This window comes from Mus caroli, chromosome 13 (genome assembly GCF_900094665.2).
Source record: "Mus caroli chromosome 13, CAROLI_EIJ_v1.1, whole genome shotgun sequence".
In the NCBI taxonomy this organism is placed as follows: Eukaryota; Metazoa; Chordata; class Mammalia; order Rodentia; family Muridae; genus Mus; species Mus caroli.
Window position 1 is genome coordinate 14,930,774 of NC_034582.1, and position 27,321 is coordinate 14,958,094.

The 27,321-nt window shown below is 40.9% G+C and overlaps 1 protein-coding gene across 1 annotated transcript; it reads right to left on the bottom strand.

Moving 5' to 3' along the window:
• Positions 1-1,978: 1,978 nt before the first annotated feature.
• On the bottom strand, positions 1,979-27,118 carry Epdr1 (ependymin related 1). The gene is made up of 3 exons (XM_021180611.1): positions 26,589-27,118; positions 4,708-4,916; positions 1,979-3,619 (listed from the first exon to the last, which is right to left on the bottom strand). The coding sequence occupies exons 1-3, from the start codon at positions 26,855-26,857 to the stop codon at positions 3,423-3,425; spliced, it is 675 nt and encodes a 224-aa protein (XP_021036270.1). The 5' UTR covers positions 26,858-27,118; the 3' UTR covers positions 1,979-3,422.
• Positions 27,119-27,321: the final 203 nt, after the last annotated feature.

Genomic DNA, 27,321 nt, shown 5'->3' on the forward strand with positions numbered 1-27,321 from the left:
CCATCCCATAATCAGCCTCCAAACGCTGACACCATTGCATACACTAGCAAGATTTTGCTGAAAGGACCCTGATATAGCTGTCTCTTGTGAGGCTATGCCGCGGCCTAGCAAAAACAGAAGTAGATGCTCACAGTCAGCTATTGGATTGATCACAGGGCCCCCAATGGAGGAGCTAGAGAAAGTACCCAGGGAGCTAAAGGGGTCTGCAACCCTACAGGTGGAACAACAATATGAACTAACCAGTACCCCCAGGAGCTATTGTTTCTAGCTACATATGTATCAGAAGTTGGCCTAGTCGGCCATCAGTGGAAAGAGAGGTCCATTGGTCTTGCAAACTTTAAATGCCTCAGTACAGGGGAACGCCAGGGCCAAGAAGTGGGAGTGGGTGGGTAAGGGAGTTGGGGGGCGTGTATGGGGAACTTTTGGGATAACATTGGAAATGTAAATGAAGAAAATACCTAATTAAAATTAAAAAAAGAACTTGTAAGTGGCAAAGCTTCTGATAAGAAAGTTGTCTTTGCAAGTAGTTGATCAGAGGCAGAAGGTCCAATTTGGCACCTTGATGTTCATAAAGCAGTGCAGAAAGCAGCGGATGGCTCTATGTTAGGTTGGGACCTTCTTTGACCAGACAGAACTGATGCTGATCACTCCCTTGTACATGCAAGATTCATGGCAATTTAAAAGCTACAGAGCTGCCTTCAAAAAAGAAATACATTTTTCCAGTGTAGAATAAGGAGACAGAAACTTTGGGGTTCAATGACACATTTCAAGAGTAATTAGATCTTTGTCCATTACAAATGACAGAATTCCACTCCACTTGTGACCCTGGGCACATCTCAAATTATATCCATATTCAAAGCAGGAAATTTTCTGTCTTACTCATGGATGCAGGAAGTGAGTTTTTTTTCCCCATTCTAAAATGGTTTCTAGAAAATAGATCAGAGAAAGGTAGCAGGTGCGAATATTCCTCTGAATGCTAAGTGCACTACCTAGTCCTTTTATTAGGTATAGTCCTGGATCTATTAATATCCCTCTTCATTTCGAGGGATGACCACTAGCACATTTCTATGGCCTGCTGATTAAAGAGATCCTCCTGATACTCAGATGTAACTCAGGCGTTATGTCTCAATGAGAGCAGTGAAGAGCCACCATCCTTGTGCAGAAGGCTGGTTTGTTGTGCTAAGGGGGCTGGCTCAGCTGGCTGTTAAGATGATGGAAAAGCATGGTACCCCAGGACCCTAAGATCCATGATGAGTTCCTCATCAGATAAAAAAAACCCTCTCTGGGCTTTTTATTACATTCTGTGATAGGGTTTAATTACTAGAATGAGTCAAATGAAAAAGGAAGACACACTCCTTTTCTGTGTCCATGAATAAGATACATCTTCCTTTCTGCTTTGATTGTGGATATGGCCTGGCATGTGCCCAAAGTCACAGGGCTGAGCAGAGATATGTGGTTTGGACTGGACAAAGGCCATTCTGTGGGTGGGGATATGGGAAAAAGGCAAGCACTGCCACAATTTCTTTATAGGCTGGAATTCCTGGAATGTGGCTGTGCCATTCTTCTTGGTCTTTGGCTGGCCTTCACTCTCTTTTGTGGTTTCAGGAGTCAGCTTAGCTACTGTAGAGGACAGAGGTTCGATGATAGTTTATGAATATATAGGACTATATTATGAAATTACAATTATGTATAGGTAAATGAGAAGTGGATGGTTTCTAGGAAATAGACGAGAGAAAGGGTAGTAGGTGTAAATATTGCTCCCAAAGCCAAGGATGTCACGAACCCAGACCTGGTGGTAGCTGAGGAGATGCATAGACGTGGTGGCTATAAGAACTGCACTATGATGTTACCTGGGATCCTGATTAGTGGTAAGGACTGACTCAGGAAAACAGATCAGTACTGCCTTTGAAGCTTCTTTCTGACCCAGGCAACTGAAAGCCGAACTTTATAAAAGATGAGACTTAGTAAGCTCTGAAGATAACCAATTTGGCTTTGATTATGGGAAGTACTTTATTTGCTTATTACAGAAGGATTTTATCTTCTTTATAATTCAGTTCCTCCATATTTCTTACAAAAACAAACACATCAAAGAATAATTTGTAGGGTTCATTAAATTTATTTAATTGTATAGATAAATTACAATATAGATGGCTATGGCATAAAGCAAGCATCATACATTTCTCTTGATAACAAAAGATGCTACATGGCAAATGAAACACAGCGATAAGAAGAATCTAGAATAGTAAGTTGTATTACTATAAGTCTCCTTAGCAACCAGAAAAACCAACCCTGTTTAATAGATGAAGAAAGTAAACACTGACAGAGCTGGTGAGCTCCTTTCTACAAATGTTACGGGCACAGACTATGTGCCAGGCACTTGCTTGGTGCTGGAGATACTAAAGTAAACAGAGCATGGTACCCGTACTCAAGGGGTTCTTACCCAGGATAGCAGAGGTCAGCTTCTAATAATCAGGAAATCCCACACAGCATAATGAGTATTATGAGCATGGCATGCCAAGGTGTAAGATGCAATGAATTCAGGCATGGGAGTAGCTCACAGAGGTCACATGTGAGCTGATCTTGGAAGCATGAGCAGTAGTCATATAGACACAGTTGCAGTGAAAGAGTTTCAGGAAAGGAAAGGCAAGGGCTACTAGCCTAGTTCATTTAATATGTAAAGGATTAGATTAGCAGAGAATTCTTGGCCTTACTTGGGGGCCTCCCAGGTCAGTGCTATTTTGGAAGCCTGTTTGCCCGCTAGAAAAGACATGAAGGTTCAGCAGAGCGGTCAGTACTCTTGCACACAAAGCAGCACACGTGACTGTTCATTTCATCTCACGTGTAAATACTAAGATTGTCCAAGCCTCCCACTTAAAGCTTCCTTTGCCGTTAGAGGAAGCATTACTTTGTATTAACAGTTTCTACTTCCTGGTAGAGTATCTACATCCAGTGGGCCATGCCACAAAATTCAAGTCTAGAAAGAATCTTAAAGGCTCATCTTATAGTAACCAGAGGCAGGGGTGGTGTCACTGGGAGCTATTGCTACCCTGGTGCAGACAAGCAAGGGACTTTCTTTGTAAGGGGAGAACTGAACAAAAGCATTCTATCTTATTATCACCTTCGATTCTTATTGGCAATAATAAAAGTCTCACCCTGCAGAGGCAAACTCCTTGTGCTGACCCCACCCCCACCCTTTCCTACTCTATGGCACTGACTACCCACCTGCTCACAGAAAGGATGGCCCCTTTCCTTCTCAAAACAGAGCTGAGCAGCCACAGTCAGATGTACAAGCAAGTCCACATAGGGTTTATCTCCCTAAAATTAGCTTTATTTCCAGTGAAGAGTTACTTTCAAACTAGTCTCTAATCCATTTCCATACAAGGTCACTAAGAGCTGAGGTTGGAGGTTCAGTTCCTGCAAGTTCACAAGGAGCAGCCCTCATTCATCTTCTCTGGCTGCGCCATCTGGCATGTGCTTGGTGGGGTGAACACAGAGGGGTCCTTAATGCCTAGCTGCACATCAAAGAAGCGCGTGGACATGACCACAGTGTAGTTCCTGATGAAGGTCTCCTGGACCGGATAACAATCCTTGGCTGTATAAACGCCGATCCACGTTTCATCTAAAGAGGAAAAAGGTTGACCTTTTCAGAGAGCACACAGGCAAAATTCTGGAACATTTTTATAAAGTGCACTTTTTGACTTTGTTCAAAGACTCATTATGGAGGTTTTCATATTGGTTTATTACAGTCGTCATCACTTACCTTACAACTTGCCCAAATTGAAAACTCTTTCTCTGTTCAGTGGTTTCTGATCTTCCTCTCCTCCCATACCATACAGCAGTCATGCTACTGACGGTCCGATAGATTTGGGCACTTCATGCACACAGTATTTATTTATTTATTTATTTTTGATTGGCTTGTTTCCCTTTACATAATACCCTCAAGTTTATTCCTGTTTCTACACATACCAGAATTCCCTTCCTTTCAAAGGAAGGAAACTACTCTAACAAAGTATCACATTTTGTTTATCTGCGTATCTGCTGATGGTATCTGAGTTGTTTCTAACAGGTTGTTTGTAGGAATAGAACCAATATAAGTCAGGGTGTACAAATAGCTATTTGAGTTCCTGTCATCTTTTTTTTTTTTTTTTTAGCATATATTCAGAGTTGGGTGCTCTGGACCATATGGAAATTTTATGTTAAATGTTTTGGTTAAATGCCATATTGTTTCTCAAAGACTGAATGTCTACTCTATATGTTTCAAAACAACCTCAGAATTAAAAAAAAAAATGGTTTGTATTAAAGCAGGCCTGTTTGTGTTTAGAATAATGGAGCAGGTCTGGACATGGCAGTTTTAGGAGGTGATGGTGGGAAGTGAATGTTGGCACCAAATTCAGGAGTATTATCACAAAAAATTCCTTTAGGTTACAGACCTAATGGATTTCATGAAAAGTCTATAGCAAAGGGTGATCACATTAGATTCAAAGTGACAGAGGCATGCAAGTAAAACTAATAGATGGAGGTGTTTCAACAACCCACTAAAAAAATGGTAACACATAATTGCCAAGTACACAAGGGACTTACTTGGGCTTTAAAACCTCATTTAAGCATGTGACTTTCCCCAACAACTACATTCAGTAAGGGACTTAGAAGAGTCTATTCCCCAGCATACACCCTGAGATGCAATGTGGGAATCCTTTCCATACTTACAGGATCTTGCTGTTCTTCTGTCAGACCACTCCTGGACCATGATCTGCTCCTGAGGCCCTCCGATGGAGTACTGATCTTCAAAGGTAGAATTCTGGGGAATGTCGAGAGGATCCCAGGATTCCACCAAGGGAATCTTTGCACACTGTTTAGTGGCTTGTTCAATCTGAAACATCACTCCCTCCTTATAGAGTAAAATGTATTCAAATAATCTGAAAAGTGGAATCACAGAAAATAGTTAAGGACTTTTATGTTAAAAATAATCATGTATTTCATCAATATAGAGCCCAAAGATCTTTGATATAAAGGATGATATAAATTAATTTTAAAAGATTGCAAATCACTTGTTTTTATAAATGTTATTCACACCAAACCACTTAACTGTGGATAAATTAAAGTTTAGAAGTTAAACGACATTTCAAAGTGAATTTTTATCTGTGAACCACTACATGCTAGACCCCAGGCTTAAGCCCTTGAAATGAGGGACACATGTGGGTGTAATATCTGGCTTATGGAGATTTGTTTAGTAGGATAAAGGAAAACTTCACTTTTGTTGCTTTTGCTTTGCTTTGTTGTTGTTGTTGTTGTTTTCGAGACAGGGTTTCTCTGTGTAGCCCGGGCTGTCCTAGAACTCACTCTGTAGACCAGGCTAGCCTTGAACTCAGAAATCCACCTGCCTCTGCTTCTCAAGTGCTGGGATTAAAGGTATGCACCACCAATGCTCAGCCCATTAAAATCAAGGAATAATAGAAATTTCCTGAAAGTCAGAAGTCATTGCAGAAAGATAGACAAAATACCTGCATCTACTGCCTAGATAACCTTCATGAGTGATTTGCTCTCTTGATGGAAGGTACTCTGTGTGTAGCCTGATGAGCCTAGGGCAGCAAGGACAAAGGCCAAGGAACCTTCAGAGCAGATGACTAACACAGCAAGCTTGCCTGCATGCTTTTTGTCTCCTCTAGTGACCGCATACACACGCTGCCTGCAGGGTGAAAGAAGGAACTCTAAGCCTTACACCTATATCTGATGTAGAAATCTCTAGGTATGCTATGTTGTACTTCTTAAAACTAAGTGATTTGGGGGTCTTTGTAAAGCCAAGACCTTAGCAAATGCTTTTCATCAGTGAAAGGAGACTGCTCACTATGGGCTGGGAGGATAACTGAGTGGCAGAGCACCTGCCTGACATGGATTTGATCCCAGCATCATGAGGAAAATGGGCAAATGATAATGATCTTTGTTCAATAAGCCTCAGGTTTCAAAACACACGTTCATGCAGGATGTCTGCTCTCTGTTCCAAGTCTGTGTTTGAAATTATTTTCATTAAAATAAATCATTATCAATAATGTTATTTTGTCAAAGGTATCCCAATTAGCATTATACTTTATGTTTCTATGAGGTGGTATAGAAATATGATTATGACCTCATTTTATATATTTATATATATCCCACTAATTTCAGAAAAGCAAGAACCAGCTTATAAGGGGAAATAATGCATGAAAAGATGACATGCATTTAAAGGTGGGGGTGAAAATAAAATAAAATGTGCATTTATGAAATACTGTTTAAAAGGGGAAGGTAATTTTGTGCTACAGAGATGGTTCAGTGGTCAAAGGGCTTGTTAGACAAGCATAAGGACCTGGGTTTGGATCCACAGCATCTACATAAAAATGGGCGTGCCAAAGGGTTCCTGCAATTCCAGTACTGGGAGAGATGGATGGATCCCTGAAGCTCATTGGATAGCCAGCATAATTTTAGGTTCAGTGACAGACCTGATCCCAAATAAAAATGAAGAATGGCCAAAGAAAGGTACCCAGGGTCCAACACAGGTCTCCATATGTATGAGCACACCAGCCCACAAGCACACATGCACGCCTCATGCACACATGCATACACACTCAGTAATACATACACCACATATTTAATGCATCACAAATATAAACATTTTAAAATAGAACTAATATCCTCTAGAATGCATGTAGGATCCACAAAGAATAAGCCAGTATTATCTACTATCTCACAATCTCTTAAGTCTCCAACACAATAAAGCCTAGCCACTCGTTGACTGAATTTAGAAGTGTCAGCAACAAATCTGAGACACAGCCTGTGAGGAAATATAAGAACCTCTGCCCATAAACAAAGCCTACCCTTCAGTGCTTTTTCTGGCAGGTTGACCATCCAACACTCTGGTGTGTGTACCCTCAGAGTTGTACAACGGAATCATTTCTCCCGACTGTTAGCATCATGCCATGCTGTTCCTAGGTCTATGGTGTTCAAACTGTGATAGCTGTCCCCTGAAGAACTCATATCTATGTATATGGGGATAGCTTCTTGAGCCCACTCCCACTAATCCCCAATCCACCCTAGCATCTGTGTCTCCCATACAGACCTTGGCACTCTCACTTGGGTTTACTGGGCTACATGAGAATATGGGACCTAGTGTGCCATATTCAGATTGGCCTGGAGGTGTAGAATTGGGACTGAGGGCCTACTGGTCAGCCTCTCTGTGTAAATGAACTGTCATATGGGAACACAGAAGCTGTGGGGATGATTTCCACCATGTGAAATGAGTAAGACTAAAGAACAAAGCAGAAAGAAAAAAAAAGAAAGAGCCGGCTGGGGTTCCAAAAGCTGCATTTTTTTTCCTGAGGTGCTCAGAGACTCCACTAGGGAATAATTACCTCCCTTTGTTCTTATAAAGCTTTAATTTTGGCTTATGACTTTGTACAGCTCATAACAAGTGCTCATTTTTGATAGAGTCAAAGAAACTGGGGCTCCACAATGGAACACAGGGTCCTCAATAGAGGAGCAAGAGAAAGTACCCAAGGAGCTAAAGAGGTTTGCAATCCTATAGGTGGAACAACAGTATGAACTAACCAGTACCCCCGGAACTCGTGTCTCTAGCTGTATACGTAGCAGAAGATGGCCTAGTCGGCCTTCACTGGGAAGAGAGGCTTGCAAACTTTATATGCCTCAGTACAGGGGAACACCGGGGCCAAGAATTGGGAGTGGGTGGGTAGCAGGGGGAGGGTATGGGGGACTTTTGGGATAGCATTTGAAATGTAAATGAAGAAAATACCTAATTAAAAAAAAGTATATGGCTGCCTTATTGTATTTCTTCTCCGGATTTCCTGGACAACTTCCTTGGATGCCATTAAACCTGTGCCTCTAGTTCCTGCCCCGCACCCCTCCCTGCCACACCCAAATGATATTGTGTCTGAGGCTTGATGAGACTTTGGCTCAAAGAAGCCCATCAGTGGCAAGGTGTGTGCTTCCAGCATTATCACATGAGAAAACAGCTAATTTAGTTTCTCACTGATACATTGCTAACTTTGACCATGATGATATGTGATAATACTGATCTCTCCATGAGCAATTAGCCATCATTGATGAGCAATACTTTGTGATGCTAGGAATATCCTGTTATCCAGTGTTGGTTTTAACTTCAATTACCCATAAGGTGATTTAAAATACTGTAGTAACTATTTCATTGCTCACATGCAGCTTGCAAATGTAAGAGGAAGGCAGCAGTTTGTAAGGACGAGCCCATGTTCCTAGAGAGGTCAGAGGAAGATCACTTGCTGAAGTAGCTGCTCTGGTCTACCAGCAAAGTTCCAGGGAGAAAAAGCAAGTAGCCGGGCTTGGTGGCAAATGGCTTTCTCTGTTGTGATACCTTGGCAGCGTTGACCTAGAAATTGTAAATAAAATCAATTCTTGAATTATTTCACTAGAGGTTGGTGTAATAAGACTAATGGCAGAATAAATGACATCTCTCTATGTTTCCTAATCTGTGCAGAATTTCTCTACTCTCAAAGCTCCACTTATTAAGTGTACCAGCATCATCTACTGTTTAGTCACTGAGAGTTCCTTCCAGCCAGTATCTGCTAATATACTACTATTGATCTTTGAATGCTTGGTGACTCTGTGATAGCAGATACCCCAGGCTCACTGTGGGCTCTCCTGATCAGACTTGATGGAACCAGAGTGGAGCAATAGATGTTATTCTGGGATGGCTTTTCCGCCATCACAGCCTCTTATGTTTACAAAATCATAAATTAATGTTGCTATTTCCGGCTGAAATTTAATATCATAAGTTCTCTTCATTGCTCTTATAATTATCTATCTCTTCTATTAAAATAAAAAGGCATGTTTCCAAAATTATTAACAAAGTGATGTACATATTTTATACTATAGTCAAAACTGTTGAAAATTAAAGTGTGAACTAAAGCTAGGATTTCATCATAGGGTTGTATCCTTAGTTGGAGTTGTTGAGACTTGGAGTCAATACTGTGCTAAAATGTTCACACGGAATAATTCGACTCCCTGTGAAGCTATACTTCCAGATTAATAATCATCAGCTTGTTTTGTTTCTGTTTGTTCTAAATTTAGAAATTTTACACTTTTCTCCCTATTATTTGTGTTTTTGGTTTTGGTTTTGGTTTTTGGTTTTTTCAAGACAGGGTTTTTCCATGTAGCCCTGGCTGTCCTAGAACCCAGAAATCCGCCTGCCTCTGCCTCCCAAGTGCTGGAACTAAAGGTGTGTGCCACCACTGCCCAGCTTTAACATTATTATTTAAATGTGAAAAATGTCATGTTTTGAAACTCAAAATGCTCTAGGGAAGCATATTGAGAGAAGTCGCTCTCCTACCCCAGTCTCTTTCCTTCTTCCCCACATGCCTTATAGATAATACTTTTTATCAGCTTCCATTTTTTCTGGTTTTTACAATGTTTACATGGACAAAAGCACCAGAAGGAATAACTTCATTCTGTCCTGTTTGGGAAATGCAACACCATTTGAAACACAATACCCAGGTCAAAAGGTAAGAATATCAGTGGTTGTTTTAAACATTACCAGATTTTTCTCCACTAGACTGTGCTGTTTTGTACTTTTACCAGCAACACAAGTGCCTGCTTTCTTTACAGTCCTGCCAAAAGAGGATGCTGCCAAAATTGTATCTGTGCCCATCTGATAAGCAGGTTAGAGAATAAGAATCCCAAGGCTATGTTTTAGATCTTTAAAAAGAAGAAGAAAAAAAAAAAAGTCCTGACAAAAGATGACACAAACCTAAAGTATAATGCTTGAGAAGTTTACACACTGCGTCGTCTAGGAAGTCACAGGGACATTAGGACAAGAGTGGCCAGGCTCGCCACTTTCAGGGTTCTGTCCTTAGGATGAGTGAGGAGGTTTTCATTCATGCAGGGCAGTTGAGCACACCATCACCTGTCAAAGCAACATCATGCTTTTCTTTCCTCTGAAAAACAACTATCTTCTATCAAGTTTAGCGACTTTATTTCCAAGTTTTTAAAATTAATTTGCCTTTTATGTCTTAGTTACAGATGTTATTAGCTCTAGTTTTACAATGAGAAGTATTTTTGCAATTTAAATATCTTATTGCCTTCTGAATTTTTTCATTTCTAAAATCCTGTGTTTATAAAGGGAAGTCTCCAGGCTCCCAGTTTCTCTTATTTTCTCTTATATAGAGAGCTTTAAACCAAGTTGAAATTTACCTTTATATATGGTCTAATATCTAAAGGGTAATTTTATTATGTTACAGTTGCTCCAAGAGCATTGTCAAACAGTCCATCTTTCCTTGGTGATGAGATCGAATCCCCATCTGTCCCTGGATCTACTTCAGGACTCTTCTATCCTTCTGGGTTGCATGTCTGCTCACTACAGCCAACTGATTTACTTAGAAATATTCACAGTAGTCATCAGCAATTGTTTTCTTCCTTGTTAGAGTCGTACTAGATATCTAGATCTAACATTTCCATATACATTTAAAAACGAACTATTTCGATCAAATTAACTAACACTAAGATGACAATTTTATTTTGTTTGAGTTAAATGTATGTATTACTAATGAACTAATAATACCTTTACATGTAAAGACATTCTATCTCTCCAAATATGTATGCTCACTTTTGATTTTTATGGTTCAGTAATAATTTTTTTCTAACACATTTTTTCACATTTCTTTTAATTACTTTGTATCTTTTGTTGCTAGAATAAATTGAATCTTCTCTTGCCTGTTAAGTTTATAGCAGATCATTGTTTATATACATGGAGATTACAAGTTTGGATTGCTAATTCAATACTCAACCATCATACTGAATTCGCTTATTGCTTCAACTCAGTTTTGGTTCTTATTTTCAAAGCCAACTACATTGTTTCCTTGAAAAAGATGTGTCTGTACTTCTCTGCGTTAGCTCTCATCCTCTGAGCACTTTCTCTGGCTATAAGACCAGCATCACTAAGTGGAATAGAAAGAACAGGGTTCTTAGCTAAGTGGCAAAAAGAATATGAACTCCATATTAAAATACACGAGCTTTATTTATAATGGTAAGAAAGCAGTGTCATTTCCTGCAAAGTACCTTCTATAAACCATGTTTATTGAATTTGATCAATTGTCTTTCCATCAAAGAATATTCTCATGTATACCTTGTCTTAGGTGTATTAAGATTTCTAGAAAAGAAACTATCCTTGCATCCCCCTGATAAATGTTTCTTGATTCTGCTGTATTTTTTGATGTACTATTGGGATATATTTGCTAGTGAGAAACTTTTAATCAACACTTACAGAATATTCATAAGGGATATCACAGTACTTTTAAGAGTCCCATTTATCTTGTGTATATATATTGTGAGCTACTTTTCAATTCACTGTCATTCAAATGGTCCCTATTGAGGGATTGTTCTAGGAAAGTCTCCTTTTATGAGCTATTACTGCTTCCTGCTTGCCATCACAACTAGATGTGAAGGCTTACACATGTGTCTTTACCCAAGTATGTAAAAGGTTATTGAACTTCAAAAGAGGTAAAATAGACATTTCTGCTCCTTCCCCTCACCTTCCTCTCCAAATGGAAGCTGAGTGGATTCTATAACTCATTCTTGGTTGTCTTTTGAGCTAAAGGCATAATTGGCTCTGGCCTTGCAGACTGTAGGAAAAGCCGGAAAAGGAATAATGGAGATTTCTCTTAGAAAACAAGAGAAGGGTGCTGGTCCAATTCTATTGTATATATTTCTGTCTTTGAGTGTAGTTGGATAAAGACATTGTGCTTGTATGTCATGTGCCAGCTGGCAACTCGGAGACAACATCCTAGAAAGGGAATAGCAACAGACAGAGAAAGACCAGGGTTTGGAAGAAACTTACGTGAAACTTAGAAACATGTGTCACAAGTACATCCCAAGAGTTCTGAGCAGCAAACCTCTCCTGGTACCAGCTTTTCTGTTTGGCATCACTAATGGGGTACTTAAAACCCTGCATCACAGACACTGTATATTGACCCTCATGGAAGTTGTATGAGAGTCTTTCCTTGCAGAATGAGCAAAGCCCTGGCATTTGGCTAATCTTGGACTCTAAAATATTGAAGTCAAACCTGGCGGTGAGTTAACCTAACTAGCTACTGCCTGAGCAGCTAAAATGAAATGATTTTTCTGGCTTGAATTGGGGTATTCAGGAGATAGGTGAAAAGCCTCTAACACTTGTATTTTAAAAACCATATTAAAATATATGCATTTTAGATTATAACTTAGTAGTGAATATCAGGGTCAGGATTAGACTCAAAGTCTGCTCATCTATCATACTTATTCCCATTCCCCCCACAAAGAAAGCAGTGGCTACTCACCCACTCATAATTATATGACCATCTCAGACACACTAAAGTACAGACAAGGGAGTGCACTGATATCATTTGATCACAGAAGGACTTTGGCTTCTATGGGAGCTATTGGTCAAATCTTGGGTTTATTTAGCATGCAATATAATAGATTAGTAATCTTAACTCTCAGGAGGAAAGTCTGAGCTTCAGCCACTTGTACTCTGGCACACATGAAGTGTGAGTTACACCCTACAGTAATGATGAGACACAAAAAAGAAAAACACTTGGAAAATTCACTGTGGACTTTCTGCCAATCACATATAACTAAAAGAAAATTAGATTATTTAAGAATGTAGTCTGAGGTAAAGTTAAATCAAAGTATAATTTATGTGTGTAATATAAGAAGCCATAGGTGGCCGACCTTCAGTCCTTGGACACTAGTTCAAAAGGAAAAGAAATGCTCAAGAAATTGAGGGGCTTTCTCTTCCAAAAATACAGCTTGATGGATCCTGGCCACATGTAGGAATATTCTTTCATCTGATGATAGACACTGCCTTTTTTCCTTGAGGCAATAGTTCAAGCTAATTACAGACACTCAGAGGAATGGCCTCATTAGTACTGAGGAGGCCACGCTGCCATGAAGCAGAGTGTTTTCTACAGCCATGGCACAGGGACAGGATGGGGTAGGGACAGTGAGGCTGGGCTTGCAGTGAGCCTTGAGATTTTAAGTAGGCAAGCATCCTTTTGCAGCAGGCTGAAATAGAAACTCACATACACACATTGACAGAACATTTAATAAAACACTTGAAATGAAGGAAGTCAAGATAAAAGTGCAGTGGTGTTAGCATAAGCCAATCCAAAGAAGAGAAAGTAGTGGATGATGGTGATGATGGTGATGGAGAGGAGGAGATTTACAAGATAGGATTCCGGCAAAAGAAATTTTAAAATGAAGAGATGGATGAAAATGTTATGGACAAAACAAGCAATTTAAAAAGATGCACGTAGCTGGGCGGTGGTGGTGCATGCCTTTAATCCCAGCACTTGGGAGGCAGAGGCAGGCAGATTTCTGAATTTGAGGCCAGCCTGGTCTACAAAGTGAGTTCCAGGACAGCCAGGGCTATATAGAGAAACCCTGTCTCAAAAAACCAAAAACCAAAACCAAAACAAAAGAAAAGATGCAGGTAAGAGAGACAAAACACACAGAGAAACAATCCAAACAGGAGGAAAACAAGATTAAACCTCTAGAAATAGAAGATCGGGAGACATGGGAATAGGCAAAGATAGAACAGTTTCCTAGCACATAAAAGTCTTTGGGTTCAATCTAGAACTGCAAAATTTTAACTTAAACAAGAAATAGGATTTAAAATTTTTAGTGTTAGACATGACCTGGAGACATCAAATTCAAAAATAATAGAAAAAAATTTCAAAATGAGGGTAGAGAAAAGCATATTCAAACTAAATTTAGACCTGGAAAGGTTGTCAAGATGTTACAATGCTTGCTATGCAAGAATAAGGATCTGGGTTCAATTCGTAGCACCTGCTCCAAAGAGCTAAGCCCAATGCAGTGCTTATAATCCTAATGCAGGGAAACAGAGCCAGGAGGACCCCTAAGATATGACCAAGCTCCTTATATACCCGAGAGCATATGCATGTTACAGAAATGCCTCGGGGGTTAGCCAAGGGAAGTTGTTGATCTTTCAGGAGCTGGATCCAAAATGGAAAATGAGGAAACATGGCAAACAACACACATTACATTTTTTTTTCAGTGTGGTAAGTGGGACTTAAATAAATACCTGCTTTGTTCAATAGGAACTGTACTAATGTTAGAAAAACCAGACCACAAACTTCCTTTTCCAACTCCTTAAGGAGAGTTAAGATCTCATAATGCTGAATTTTCCTGGTTTACACAGGCCACACCTAGAGCTGTCAGGAGCTCCACTTTCCACAATTACAGGGTGTGTGACAGAGTGGACAGAGAGAGGACATGGGTCTGAAATGAAAAGCTTCCAAGTTGTGCAGAGGCTAGTACCCAACAGGGCATCTCTATGGATGCTAAGGCTGGGCTAGGTTCTTCCATCAGAACTCTTGGCTCCCAAGGACGTGAGCGTGTGAGATCGTTTCTGGTCCACTGTGTTCTTTCTTCTGAAGTGGAGCTTCCATCCGTCCACACAGGACTCCACACTCCCACCAGGCTTCTCCGCCAGAGTTTTGCAAGGATGTGAGCGTGTGAGATCGTTTCTGGTCCACTGTGTTCTTTCTTCTGAAGTGGAGCTTCCATCCATCCACACAGGACTCCACACTCCCACCAGGCTTCTCCGCCAGAGTTCTGCAGGGGACTCTGATAGTTCTAGTGAAGCCCAATTTTTCCCTCAGAAGACAAGTCTGACTTTCTCCATCTTTCATCAACATCTGGCTGAGGAACTCCAAGCATTAAGACTTGAGATTCCAGGAGATCCAAGAGGTGTCTCATCAAGAGACAAAGTGAATGGATCCAAAGCTGTGGAGCCCATGCAGATGGCCTGGTTCACTCATCACAGCCATCTCTACAAGTATTTGCTAGCTCAGGTACATTATTAAAAGAATTATGCATCATTATGCATCCAAACTCACTTCAAAAAAGTGAAGGCGATGTCATGTTAGGCTGTTATATGAATCACTGAGTTGGCTCTGGTTTATCCACAAACTAGAAAACTTTCTTTATAAGATCTATCAGTGATTATTCACTGAAATGATCAATGTCCTTGTTAAACCAGCAGCTTTCCAGAGTCAGTGGTGAGTTATAACCCTACTCACCACAGGCAGAACCAATCCACAGCAGTGTGACATCATCACCCCAGATGTGCCATTCTGACCATCTATTTCTTGTTTATAGTACCACAAATTACATACTTAGTCTCTTTATAGATATGATGTGGAAAGTTGGGTGCTCATAGTCTGCTGGTCGGAACATCTATATGGAATAACCTTCCTGAGTGTCAATTTGATTAACTGTTGAAAACTTTTAAAATGTGCAAGTCAACTCATTATTTTCATATCTAGGAACCTTTCAAAATAAAGTTAAATATATTTAATATATATTTGCATGAAAATATAAGGCCACATATTTTACTGTCAGTTACACTAGTTAAAAACAGAGGTAAGGAAATGTGGTTGTCCCATGATAAGGGATTGCCTATGTAAGTTATGCTATGTCTTTAGCTAGTGCTTGCTTATCATTTAGTAGCATGAGGATTATGAACAACTGTTTTATGCTAATATTATATTTTTAATTAGGTATTTTCTTCATTTATATTTCAAATGCTACCCCAAAAGTCCCCCATACCCTCCCCCCCTACTCCCCTAACCCACCCACTCCCACTTCTTGGCCCTGGTGTTCCCCTGAACTGAAGCATATAAAGTTTGCAAGACCAAGGGGTCTCTCTTCCCAATGATGGCCAACTAGGCCTTCTTCTGCTACATATGCAGCTAGAGACACGAGCTCTGGGGGTACTGGTTAGTTCATACTGTTGTTCCACTTATAGGGTCTACTCTAAGATGCTGGAGAGATAGCAAAACCAAGCAGAAATCTCTGACCTCCTGACCTTAGATGTAGCAAGACTGATGATAAAACAACAAAAAGAATAAACAATATGTTAGGTAATAACAAATACCTTGACTATGTAAGGCACTGAGGTAAGTGTATGAGGATGCTGAGGGGAGAGAAACCATTAGAGATAGAGTAGTTCTGGATGGAAAAGGTTTTCTAGTTAAGTGGAATAATCAACAGAAGTTCCAAGCAGATTAAACTGCCGAGGCTATGGGCTGGCAACAAAGGCAAAAAGATAAGATATGGAGGGAACAGGAGTAAGTCCCACAGGGACATCTATGAAGAAGGGCATTGAATCCAAAGAGGTGGAGCTGCCTGACACAGACATTTATCTGAATACAATCACTTAAGTTATCATGCTTGCAAACAGCAGGTCAGAGCAAAACTATGGGTATAACAGGAGGATTTCAAAACTCCAGGTATGAGACAGTGACAGTTGAAACTAGGATGATAGAGAATGTGTAACCAGATTCTGTGTAGCGTTTGAAATCAGAATTGGTTGGATTTATATCCTGCCTCTTTGGAAGTAGGTGAGAGAGAAGAGAAGGATGACCGTGTGGGTTTATGCTGACCAAGTAGACCTACTATACTTAAGATAAAGAAAGGGGAAGTTTAGTTTATGTGTTTAGTTCTTTGGTTTGGGTTTGGTTCTGGTTAGTTTAGTTACAAGCAAAGGAAATATTTATTTTGGATATGCTACATTCGTAATGACCACAGATTTCAAAGGAAGACATCAACCAGGCAGATGGGTCCAGGGGAGCTCTCTGGAAAGGAACCAAACACATGGGTGACACCCCCCCACCCCCAATGAAGAGGTAACATTTAAAGCCATGACTTACATGATCTCATCTAGACAGAGGGTTCACACAAGAAGTAAAGGGATGGAATGCCCAGCCCTGACCTTTCCTTTATTAGCAGTACAGAGAGCAAGAATTGCCCAGAAGACTAAAAAGAGGAAATGAGGCAGAGGAGGGGTAGTGGTTTAGTTGGTAAACTTCTCACCCTGTACCATGAGGACTTGGGTTTGGAGTCCTGACACACACAGAAAAATTGGCCACAGTGGCACACACCACTTCCCAGTCTTAGTTCCTGGGAAGGCTAAGATAAGAGACTCACTGGCAGCCAGTGGGAGAATGCATGAGCTCCAAGGACAGAATGTGAAGGAATCCAACATTGACCATGGGCTTTCACATGCATATACACTCACACATGTGAACATGTACATACAAACACACACACACACAGAAAAAGAGATACAACACATACACACAGATACATACATACATACATACATACATACATACATACATACATACATAGAATTATTGTTCAAATAATGAGAAACATTTGGAAGGTGATGTGTGAAAAGCCAAGTAGAAGAGGCACACCTAGGTAGGGGAGTACTGAGAAGAGAATCGGGGCTGCTGAGGAGCTGAGAGATATTTGAAGCTTCTGGTCCTGCCCAGGACCTTCTCCATGGACCTGTGTGACAGCTTGATTGGAGAGGTTTGAGAGAGCCAGGTAGGACAGAGATAAATAAAAGGGGTGAAATGAGGTTTCCACTGTTAGTCTTCAAGAGACTCTTTTTCCTTAAAGATGAGTAAATAAAAATTTATGAAGGAAGGAATGAGAATTTTTTACTGGAATTGGGAAATATAAGACTATCTCATTTTTTTCCAGGAAAAATAAACCACTAATTGGTGGCATATTTTCAGATCTTTGGGCATGTGGCCCTGACCACCTTCTCTAAGGACAGACTTAGGAAGAAACAGCTCAATGTTATTGAAAAGAAGTTGTTTCCAGAACAGTATGGTGACCACTTCTGATGACTTCCATTCATAAAGGATTTTTTGTTGTTGTTTAGTTTTGCTTTTTTTATTCTCCTTGGTTCTGTTCAGCTATTTTATGCCTTTAGTAAAAGAAGTAAATTCCTGAACTCCAAGGTCTCTAGACCCTCTCAAAGCAAACTTTGGTTCTTCTAAGAAAGTGTCTTTTTTTGTGTGAAAATGTCAGCATTGCAAATCAATATGGTTTATTTTAGAAGGGTCAAGATGTCAATAGTAGTACATTTTCCTTAGTTAATAAAACAAAACATCATCTCTCTTGATCAGATATGAGAACAGCGAGCACATGACAAGGAGAAGTCATGCCCAAGCTTTAAAGTCTTGAAATGAAATCCCAATCCATGCAGAACATGGTGAAGACCGGTCTACTGCCTGAGACTCACAGATCCTCTCTGCAGGCCTGCAATGATGCCAGGTTGATAAATTCAAGAGAAAGTAAATATCTAGGAAAAATGTAACTTGCCTTTCCTCTTCCTCTGCTTGAACAATATGGACTAACATCATTAAAGAGACACAAACATTTCTGTAAGGCTGGTCTTGGGCTGTGTAGGGAGGGAACACTCTAGCTGCATGACTGATCTTTAGTGAATCTGAGGATGAGGTCTTATTCATTCACTGTGAGAGAAGGGAGCTACAAAATTGGTGAGGTCAAGAAGAGAATACACCATGTTGGGTTGAACTGGAATGGAAAGGGCCACAGAATTACTTCTAGGGATAAGGACTGGAGTTCTAGACACAAAGATTTAAGTGTGTGCATATTTGTGAATGAGTGCATGAGAGTGTTCCTGTGCGTGTGTGTGTGTGTGTGTGTTACGACTCCCGACTCCTTGTTAGCAGTGCCTGAGAGCAATGAGAACAACTAGACTACAGACTTAGACTTCCAAGTATTTTTCTCCAATATCAATAACCAGGACTTCTTGAGGAACAGCTTGTTGTAAGGGGAAATAAGATGATTGTGGAATATCTTACTCTGCCTCAAAAAACAACAACAACAACAAACCAAAACAAAACCAAAAGAATATCAAAGACGACTGGAAGAGGCTCCTCTGGAAAACTGGGAAGTCAAAACAAGCAAGGAATGCAATGAGAACCCTGAATCTGTACTGAAACAAAGAAGTAAATTTAGAGTTTGATGAACAATTGGAATGGACAAGATGGGAAAGTATCTTCCCACACAATTACTTATTAACTATGAAGGAAAAAGTGTCACTTCACAATGTCACAATATGATAACCAACATTCTGTGGCTAAAGCGGTCATACAGATACAGTAAAGTCTTAGCTTTGACACACTCCATACTGAGTAAGTTGAACATGAATACAAGACACCAGAGGAACACTGAGTAAAACACCCAGGCAGTAATCTTTAAAAATAGCAGCTGCAAGAAAAACCTCGGGAATTGTTCTAGACAAAAAGAGATCAGAGACACAGTACCCCAATGTCATGCTTATATTTAAACTGTATTCTTCTGCTGTAAAAAGAACCCAAAAGTTCACCAACAAAACCTGGAAGTAGCTGGGTTTCAGGTAGTAAAATAGAGCCAATGTTGACTTTCTGATTCATGGCTGTAATGAAGGTACAGAGAATGAATGTCCTTGCTTGCAGAAAACATACACCGCAGTATCTGAAGACCATGTGCATATCTGGTGGTCAATGAACTCCCCAATAGTTTAGAAACTAAAAGAAAACCTCTTTGTACTGTACATGTAAATAGAAGATAGTTTCAAAATAAAGTAAGATAATGTGTTAAAGAAAGAATCATTATCTTCTTTCTCAAACACACAAGAATTGATCATTTTTATTATTATTAGATATTTTCTTTATTTACATTTCAAATGTTATCCTTTTTCCTGGTTTCCCCTCCAAAAGTCCCCTATCACTCCCCTTTTTCGCTGCTCCCCAACTCACCCATTCCCATTCCTAGTCCTGGCATTCCCTTATTCTGGGGCATAGAGCCTTCACAGGACCTAGGGGCTCTCCTCCCATTGATGACTGATGAGGTCATCCTCTGATACATATGCAGCTAGAGCCGTGAGTTCTACCATGTGTCAAACACATAAGAATTGATCTTAAAGGAGTTTTCCTATAAATAATTCTGTTCAATTCATATGATAATGGAGTGTCAGAGAGGAGAGGTTTTCGGCTCAGGGCCAAAGCACTGAATGGTCACTTTTTCTTTCTGCTCATGAGGACAAGCTTAAATGAAAAGGAAGGGGAGAGAAAGAAGCTTAAGTTTACACAAAGGACAGGGTGAAAAAAAAATATAGAATCTATGCCACAGCATTGTAGAAGCCATCAGCTCGATGTAACAGAAGCACCAATATGCTTTCATGATATTGGCAATCATATATCTCCTAAACAAAAGTACTTAGAAATGAGGCGTCATTGAAAAGAAATGATTCCAACCTATGGCTGTCTAACAGCATTCCCTCCGTTTCCAACCAAACACAATTAGTTTCATATCGCAGCAGAGAAGATAAATGTTCTTTTGTTCTCTGGACACAACTAAACCAGACATGAAACAATCACAACTTGAATGAGAATCCATTTGCTACTCAATATGTGACATACTTTTCATCACTTATAAATAAAAATTTCTGGTAGAACACATAAAATCAACTCCTGAGCAGCCTAAAAAATGTTATCTCTATGTGTACTCATCCAGTGAATCTCTGCCTCCATGTGTGTAGCTTCATTAATCTGAAGACACCACTGGTAAGCAGCAGTGTGGTACTGGTGCCCTGTAGGATACAGTCAAACCTAACTTGCTCCCCTCACATAAAATCACCATATTGATTAAATTATAAAAATAATCAGCCTGCTTTTCCTTCAGCCTTCCCAATATAATCCCCATGAGTTTAATCCAGAAATCAGAAGAGACAGTTGGAACCAGAAAACAAAATAGTATCAATTACTAATTTTTCCTATTCATGGTTCAGGCTTGTCTTATCTGTAGCTCATAAACTATTTTAATCTTTTCCATCATCTCAGGGAACAGAGATTCTGGAAAATCCTTGTCATTCCCTGGTAACTATCACTGGGATTTTCCGTAAGAAGGGGAAGAAGGCTCTTAAGAAGTTGATCCAATTCTACACTTATGTCTCAGCTTACTAGTAAATACAAAGAGACAACCATCCATAGTTTTTTCAAATAACATCTGGTTGCTTGGCCATACTCCTGTTATTTGAAACCATTTTGAGTCTGTACTAAGAAATCTACATTTAAAGAATGTAAAATGTATTCACATACTAAATGCTCCTTTCTGCATCTGATTTAGAACCTGACAGGACTGTGAGAGGGAACCCAGCCAAAATCATGGAAAGAAGAACTCAACTGCCATCTACAAGCCATACTGTGAAGCCATCACATGATGGTATAAAGATAGAGAAATGGAGATGCAGTGAGGATGTGAATTCTAAGCCAACAAGATTGAGGCTGTGCCTTACAAGTGCAGTGTACATGTCTGAAACGCACACTAATTAGTTATTAAGTTATGAGGAAAGAGACTTCCTGATACAAGCTTGTGTACTGTCCAGAGTGGGAGGATTCCAGACCAAAAGAAGGGACAGTAGAGAGTAGCAAGGAGGCATCACAACTGTAAAAACACAGGCATCGCTTTACCTTCCATTTCACCTGCATCTTAGTTGGGGTTTCTACTGATGTGATGAAACACCATGACCATAAGCAACTTGGGGAGGAAATGATTTATTTCAGCTTACAGCTTGTAGTCCATCATGCAGGAAAGTCAGGGCAGAAACCCAGAAACAAGAAGTGGAGCAGAAGCCATGAATTGAGTGTTGCTTACTGGTTTGCTCCCTCTTGGCTTGTTCAGCCCACTTTCTTGTCCCAGCCAGAACCACCTGCCCAGCAGTGGCACCACCCTCAATTGGCTGGGTCCTCCTTTATCACTTATGAAATCAAGAGAATGCCCCAAAGTACAATTTGGTTTGGGGCATTTGGTCAACTGAGGTTCCCTCTTCTCAAATGTCTTTAGCTTGTGTCAAGGTAAAAAAAAGTCCAGTCAGCACAACTGACCCTTGTCAACTTGACACACAAACACATCACTATTCAACTACAATCGTTCTTTTTCTCATTTGTCCCCGAGGTGTCACGCTAATATTCCTATCATAATATAAAATATTCCAATTTTTTAAATTCCCACAGGTTTCAAATTTTTACACAACTTAGAAGTTCAGGCTCTTTAAAATATTTAAAACTCTTTTAAAGTCCCAAGCCTCTCTAACACTTCTTATCTCTCTAAAATTCCAAAGTCTCTGTAAAATTCCAAACTCCCTTAACTGTGGTCTCCTAATTTGAAAAGTTACATACTTCTTATTTCAGAAAAGAGAAGCCAGAGTACAGTTACAACCAGAATAATACGAAAGCAATGTCCAACACTGTAAACAGCTCAGGATGGGGCACCTGGGACTTACTCATGATTTTCATGATCACCAGGGCTCCTCCAAGGACTCCATACCTCCACCTCTGCCACATAGGTTCAACAGTTGCCTCTCCTGGCCTTTCACTGTGACAAGACTGCTCTCCAAGACTCCTTCATGCCTTCACATCCAGGACAATCTGAGAAACTCAAGTTAGGTGACTAGCATGTGGTATAACCTTAGCCCCCTCTGGATCACTGCTTCTGTGAGCTGAACCTAGGGAAACATGTCTGAAGAAATTCTACATCAATAATGCTGGTCTCTTCTTAATCACAGCTGATTCTTCAGCCTCCGCTGACCCAAATCCATTGTATCAGCAAAGCGAAGCAATGGTCCACTTTAGTTGTTATAGAAGGGTTGAATACTCATAGAGTCTTTAAAGCACTCTCAAACTTTCTTCTAAGAACTTCTCAAGCCAGGCCTCCATTGTCTACACTGCTTTTCACATTATGTTCTTAAAGCTTCCAATGGTTTTTCCAGCCCAAAGTTCAAATGTTACCACTGTCCTCCCCAAAACATACGATCAAGTCTATCTCAGCCAATACCCTACTCCTGGTATAAATTTCTATCTTAGTTAAGGTTTCTATTGCTGAACAGCATGACCAAGGCAATCTGGGGAGGAAAGGGTTGTTTTTATCTTACATTGTCTTTCAAACAGTCCATCATCAGAGTCAGAGTAAGAACTCAAGGAAGGGACCTGGAAGCAGTAAACGTGAAAGAGCACTGTTAATTGGCTTGCTCCCTGTGGTTTTCTCAACCTGACTTATTATACAACCCAAGATCACCTGCCCAGGATAGGTGCTACCCTCAGTCAGCTGGCCCCTCCCATATTAACCCTCTATCGGTCAAATGTACCACAGGTCAATCTGGCGGGGAAATTTTCTCAATTGCGGTTCCCTCTTCCCAAATGACATTAGCTTGTTTCAAGTAGCCCACACAATCTGACAATTGTTAAATATTATTCTGGGAAGAAACATCTATCTGTGATGGAAAAAACCTCAATGTTGTACATAAAACTGAGCCTGGAAGAGACAATCACCAGGCCTCTGTACGTGTGTCTGCTCCAACTCTTTACTCATAACCTCCTGATCGCAATTTGGCTCCTCACATCGTTTTGAATCAAGGAGAGAATGATCTAGTCTATCTCTGTGGTTTTGAGAATACTGGTCTCCATACCAGCTATAAATCTTGCTGAAATATAGTTTAGCATTTGAGTCTGTGTACCGAGTCAGTTTCCAAAGAGAGGATACTTGTGTGTGCTGCTCAGTCAAGTGTCTGAGTTCAGAGGGGCTGTCAGTAAGACTCCTGCACGTGGGAAATGAAATCCACCAGAACAATGATGGTGGGTGGTGAGAGAAGCGCCTGGGACCCCTCACTACACACCTCCTCACTGCTCTAAGAGGAGACAATGTAACTTTGTATATTTAACTTACAGAATCCTCACTATATGCTAATAAATGAGTTGCTATACATATTTCCATTTTGTAAAAGAGGAAACTGAGTCTCAAAAAAAACCACAGTAATCTAGAAAGGCTCACTTCAGAACCAGATTCTGAGTACATAGCCAAATGTCTTAAACAGTTAATGATGCTCTTTGGGTGAGAATGAACTCTTGGTCTTCTCCAGATCACATTGCTTAGTTAGCATCAGCAGTGAGCTCTGGGGTTCCGCCCATGTTCCCCATGTCTACTGACCCACGGATAACCAGTGAACATGCTTCCTAAGTACACATCAAGAGTCATGCCCCACCCTCACTCCGAGGAAAGAGAGTGATCCTGTTCTATGCAGCCAGTACAGCTAGCTCCAGGTACCACTAATGGCAACTTGCTTGACTCCTCTTTGTCCCTCCATAACCTGCTGCCTCTGATCACTTATATATCACCACCTCTTTAACACTTCCCTAATAGAACCACCTGTGCAGTTTCCTCTCCATCAGAAGCAGCTACAGAACTCTTTGAGTGTTTGCTCCTACACTCATTGTGTCGCTCTAGTTTTTCTAAAGCTCATGAGGACAAAATTTCAGTTGTGCATCCAGTGATCTTTATGCCACCTAATAATGGCATTCCAACTGTTCAGGTTCCTTCAGCATGACCTCTCAACACACTCTGTGCTTTTTGTCCCTCATAGAGACTGGCCTGGTAGTCTCAGAATAAGGGTCCTGCTTGTAAACTCCCAGATGACAACCTACTAAATCTGCGATACATACATATTTATGCCCCCAACAAAGTCTTTTCTGCATATCACCTGTGGTAAATTCGCTTGGGTGTCTGAGGACTACTAATTTGGGATATCACCTTCTCCAGGAAGTTCTGGCCATGTGTTCATCATAGGTATATTCATCATAGGGATAATTAAATTATGAGATTCCACCTTCAGACTGTTACCCCCTGAAAAATCAGGACCCACTCCACTGATAACTGACACAGTATCTGCCATGAACAATAGCCTACTGAATGAGGATGGATGAATATGAACATAGTATATTATAGATGTCAGAATCCATGCAGCTTTCTTAACTTTCAGTTGTGCGATAGAAGAAAAGTTTATTAATTTCCCTAGGTCTTGGTGTTTTTATGTGAATAGAAATCATACAGCCTAGTTCGTGATGTTATGAACCCTAAGCAAAATTATATAAAACATGCCAAGTTTCAGCAATAGTATATCACATAACACAGTCAAATAATGGATATTACTATATCCATTATTAATAATGGATATAGTAATATCCATTATTATAATGGATATTACTATATTACTATATTATAATAATGGATATTACTATATTACTATATCCCTCAAGCCCCCAATGAAAAACACTCATGTTCTTGAAAGTCTTTGCACACTCTGAATCTTCCATAAAGACACCACTGTGACTTGCCTTCCAGGCTAATGTAAAGCTGTCCCTCTATATTCAAGGAGGATTGGATCCAGTGCCTATATGGCTAACAAAATCCATGGGGATGCTCTTGTCCTTGATCTGAGAGTGACAAAAAATTGCATGCAGCTTACAAACACCCTTCCATATAAAGGTTGTTCAGTATAACAAATATAAATGTTATACAAATAAGTTCTGTATTGTTTAACAAACAATGACAAGAAAAACAGTATGGATGGGCTTAGTACATGCAATATGATTTCACATATTTTCTATCCGTGGTTTGTTGAATCCTCAAAAGCAGGAAAAAAATCCACGAGTACAGTGCGTCTCCTGCATTTGGTAATGGGCGGTGTCGCACTCTGATTAGATGGTTCAGAAAGTTGTCTTCCCCTACTTTAAGCGAGAAGCCCAACACTCCCAATGTTTTTTGGTGAAACGGTGTTACCAAGCTTTGTTTTGTGCTGGAAGCTAGTGGTTCTTATTCATCACCAATCTCACTGTTCACTGGAGCCTTGCACCAGGGCCATCGTATCTCCTCATGGTGCAAATGCCATGTCGGTGTGACTGCATGACACACACTGGACGTTAGTGGAGGGCTGAGCCAGGGAGACAGGTGGTGATCTTAAATTAGAAAGTAGGTCTTAAAGAGACCAGAAACAAGGTGACATTCTAAAAAAGTATGTCCTCTACCAACACAAAATGGAAAGCTAAACTGACTACCATTGTGTGTGTATGTAAATGTGCACCCATTTGTGTTGAGCATGTGTGTGACAGATAGCATGCCCTCCCATTTTGCAATTTCTGTGGTCATTAAAAATAGGTTTAAAAAAAAACCTAATAAACTGAGAAGAGAGGAGGATAAGTAAAATTGGAATTTTAAGGTGGGAATGTATGTGCCCCAGCGTCTATTCTAAGGTGGCAGTACAAGTACCTAACAGATGTTTTAAGGAGACAGTATATGTGTTCTAATGGGAGTTTTAACTAGTTTTTCAAAAGAGAAAATCCTCAAGATGGAAACAAACATGGTCAGATTGTAATAGGGTAATGAGCTGGGAGGAGCTTTTAAAAATCATTTCCCATACCTTTTACAGTGTTGTACTTAGAGCCACATGTCAGAAGACAGAGAGTGAACCGACTCTAAGTTGTCCTCTGGCCTCCACACAGGCAACACACACACACACACACACACACACACACACACACACACACACACACACACACTGTGATTTAAAATGTTTTCATTGTAAACAAAATTTTTAGAGAATATTGTGTTTGTCCCTTCTACAAAAAAACACGCCCTAGACTGCAGGGGACTTCAGGTGCCAGAAGCATGACTCAGCAGTTAAGACATGAGGCTAACTTAGAATGCTTGACTTTTCCATCCTTTCTTTGCCTGCCTCTACCTCAATGGGCAGACCAAGCGGATCCCAAGGGCCCCTATAACGTTATTGGGGATCGGGAGCTGCTGGGGGTCTAGCTGGGGTAGCAAGCCCCCGAGTTGGCGTTCCCCTGGCCGCCGTCTTGCCCTTCCAAGCCGCCTACCTCTTGCAGGGGATCAGCGCCTTCCTCTCGTCCAGCACCCGCACGCGCTGGTTGAGACCATCGTAGGACACCAGGGCGCGGTTGTTGTGCCCGCTGCTCTGCTGGTACAGAACCTGGCGTCCCTCCCACTGCTGGGGTGCCTGGCATGGCTGTGGGGTTCCCAGGGAGCCCGCCATCCCCAGGCCGCACAGCACCCAGACCCAGAGGCTGCCCAGCAGCCAGGTCCCCCGAGGCCCCTGGACCAGGCGGCGGGGAGCGCGCGCGGGCATCGTGATCTGCCGCCCCAGGGTCAGCCGAGCTCCAGAGAGAGCCGAGGCCCTGCGTGCACTAGTCGCGTGAGCCTTCTCTGTGTGCTGGCGAAAGGTGTGCTCCCGGACCCAGTTCAGGCCTCTCTCGATTTTCCGTTCTAGAGGCTCCTGGCTTGGGGGCTCCGGACACTGGGACACCGGCCTGGGGAAGCCGCGTGACTCGTCCCAGCTCTTTCTGCTCTGGCGGAGGCTTACCAAAGCTTGTTTTTCCTGCTCTCTGCTGCCAACAGGAAACGCAGCGGCAAGTGATGCCACTAGCATCCTAAAGGGCATCGCACTTAAAGGGTTTGGGATGGAAGGGATAATTCGCTGAGAAGGGACTCCTTTCTCCAAGAACTGCAACCCCCCTCAAAGCAGAGCAAAGCAGAGGTGTGGCACATTCTCTGGCTGCTGTAATTTGTTTCTTGGTAAAATCGCGACTTTTT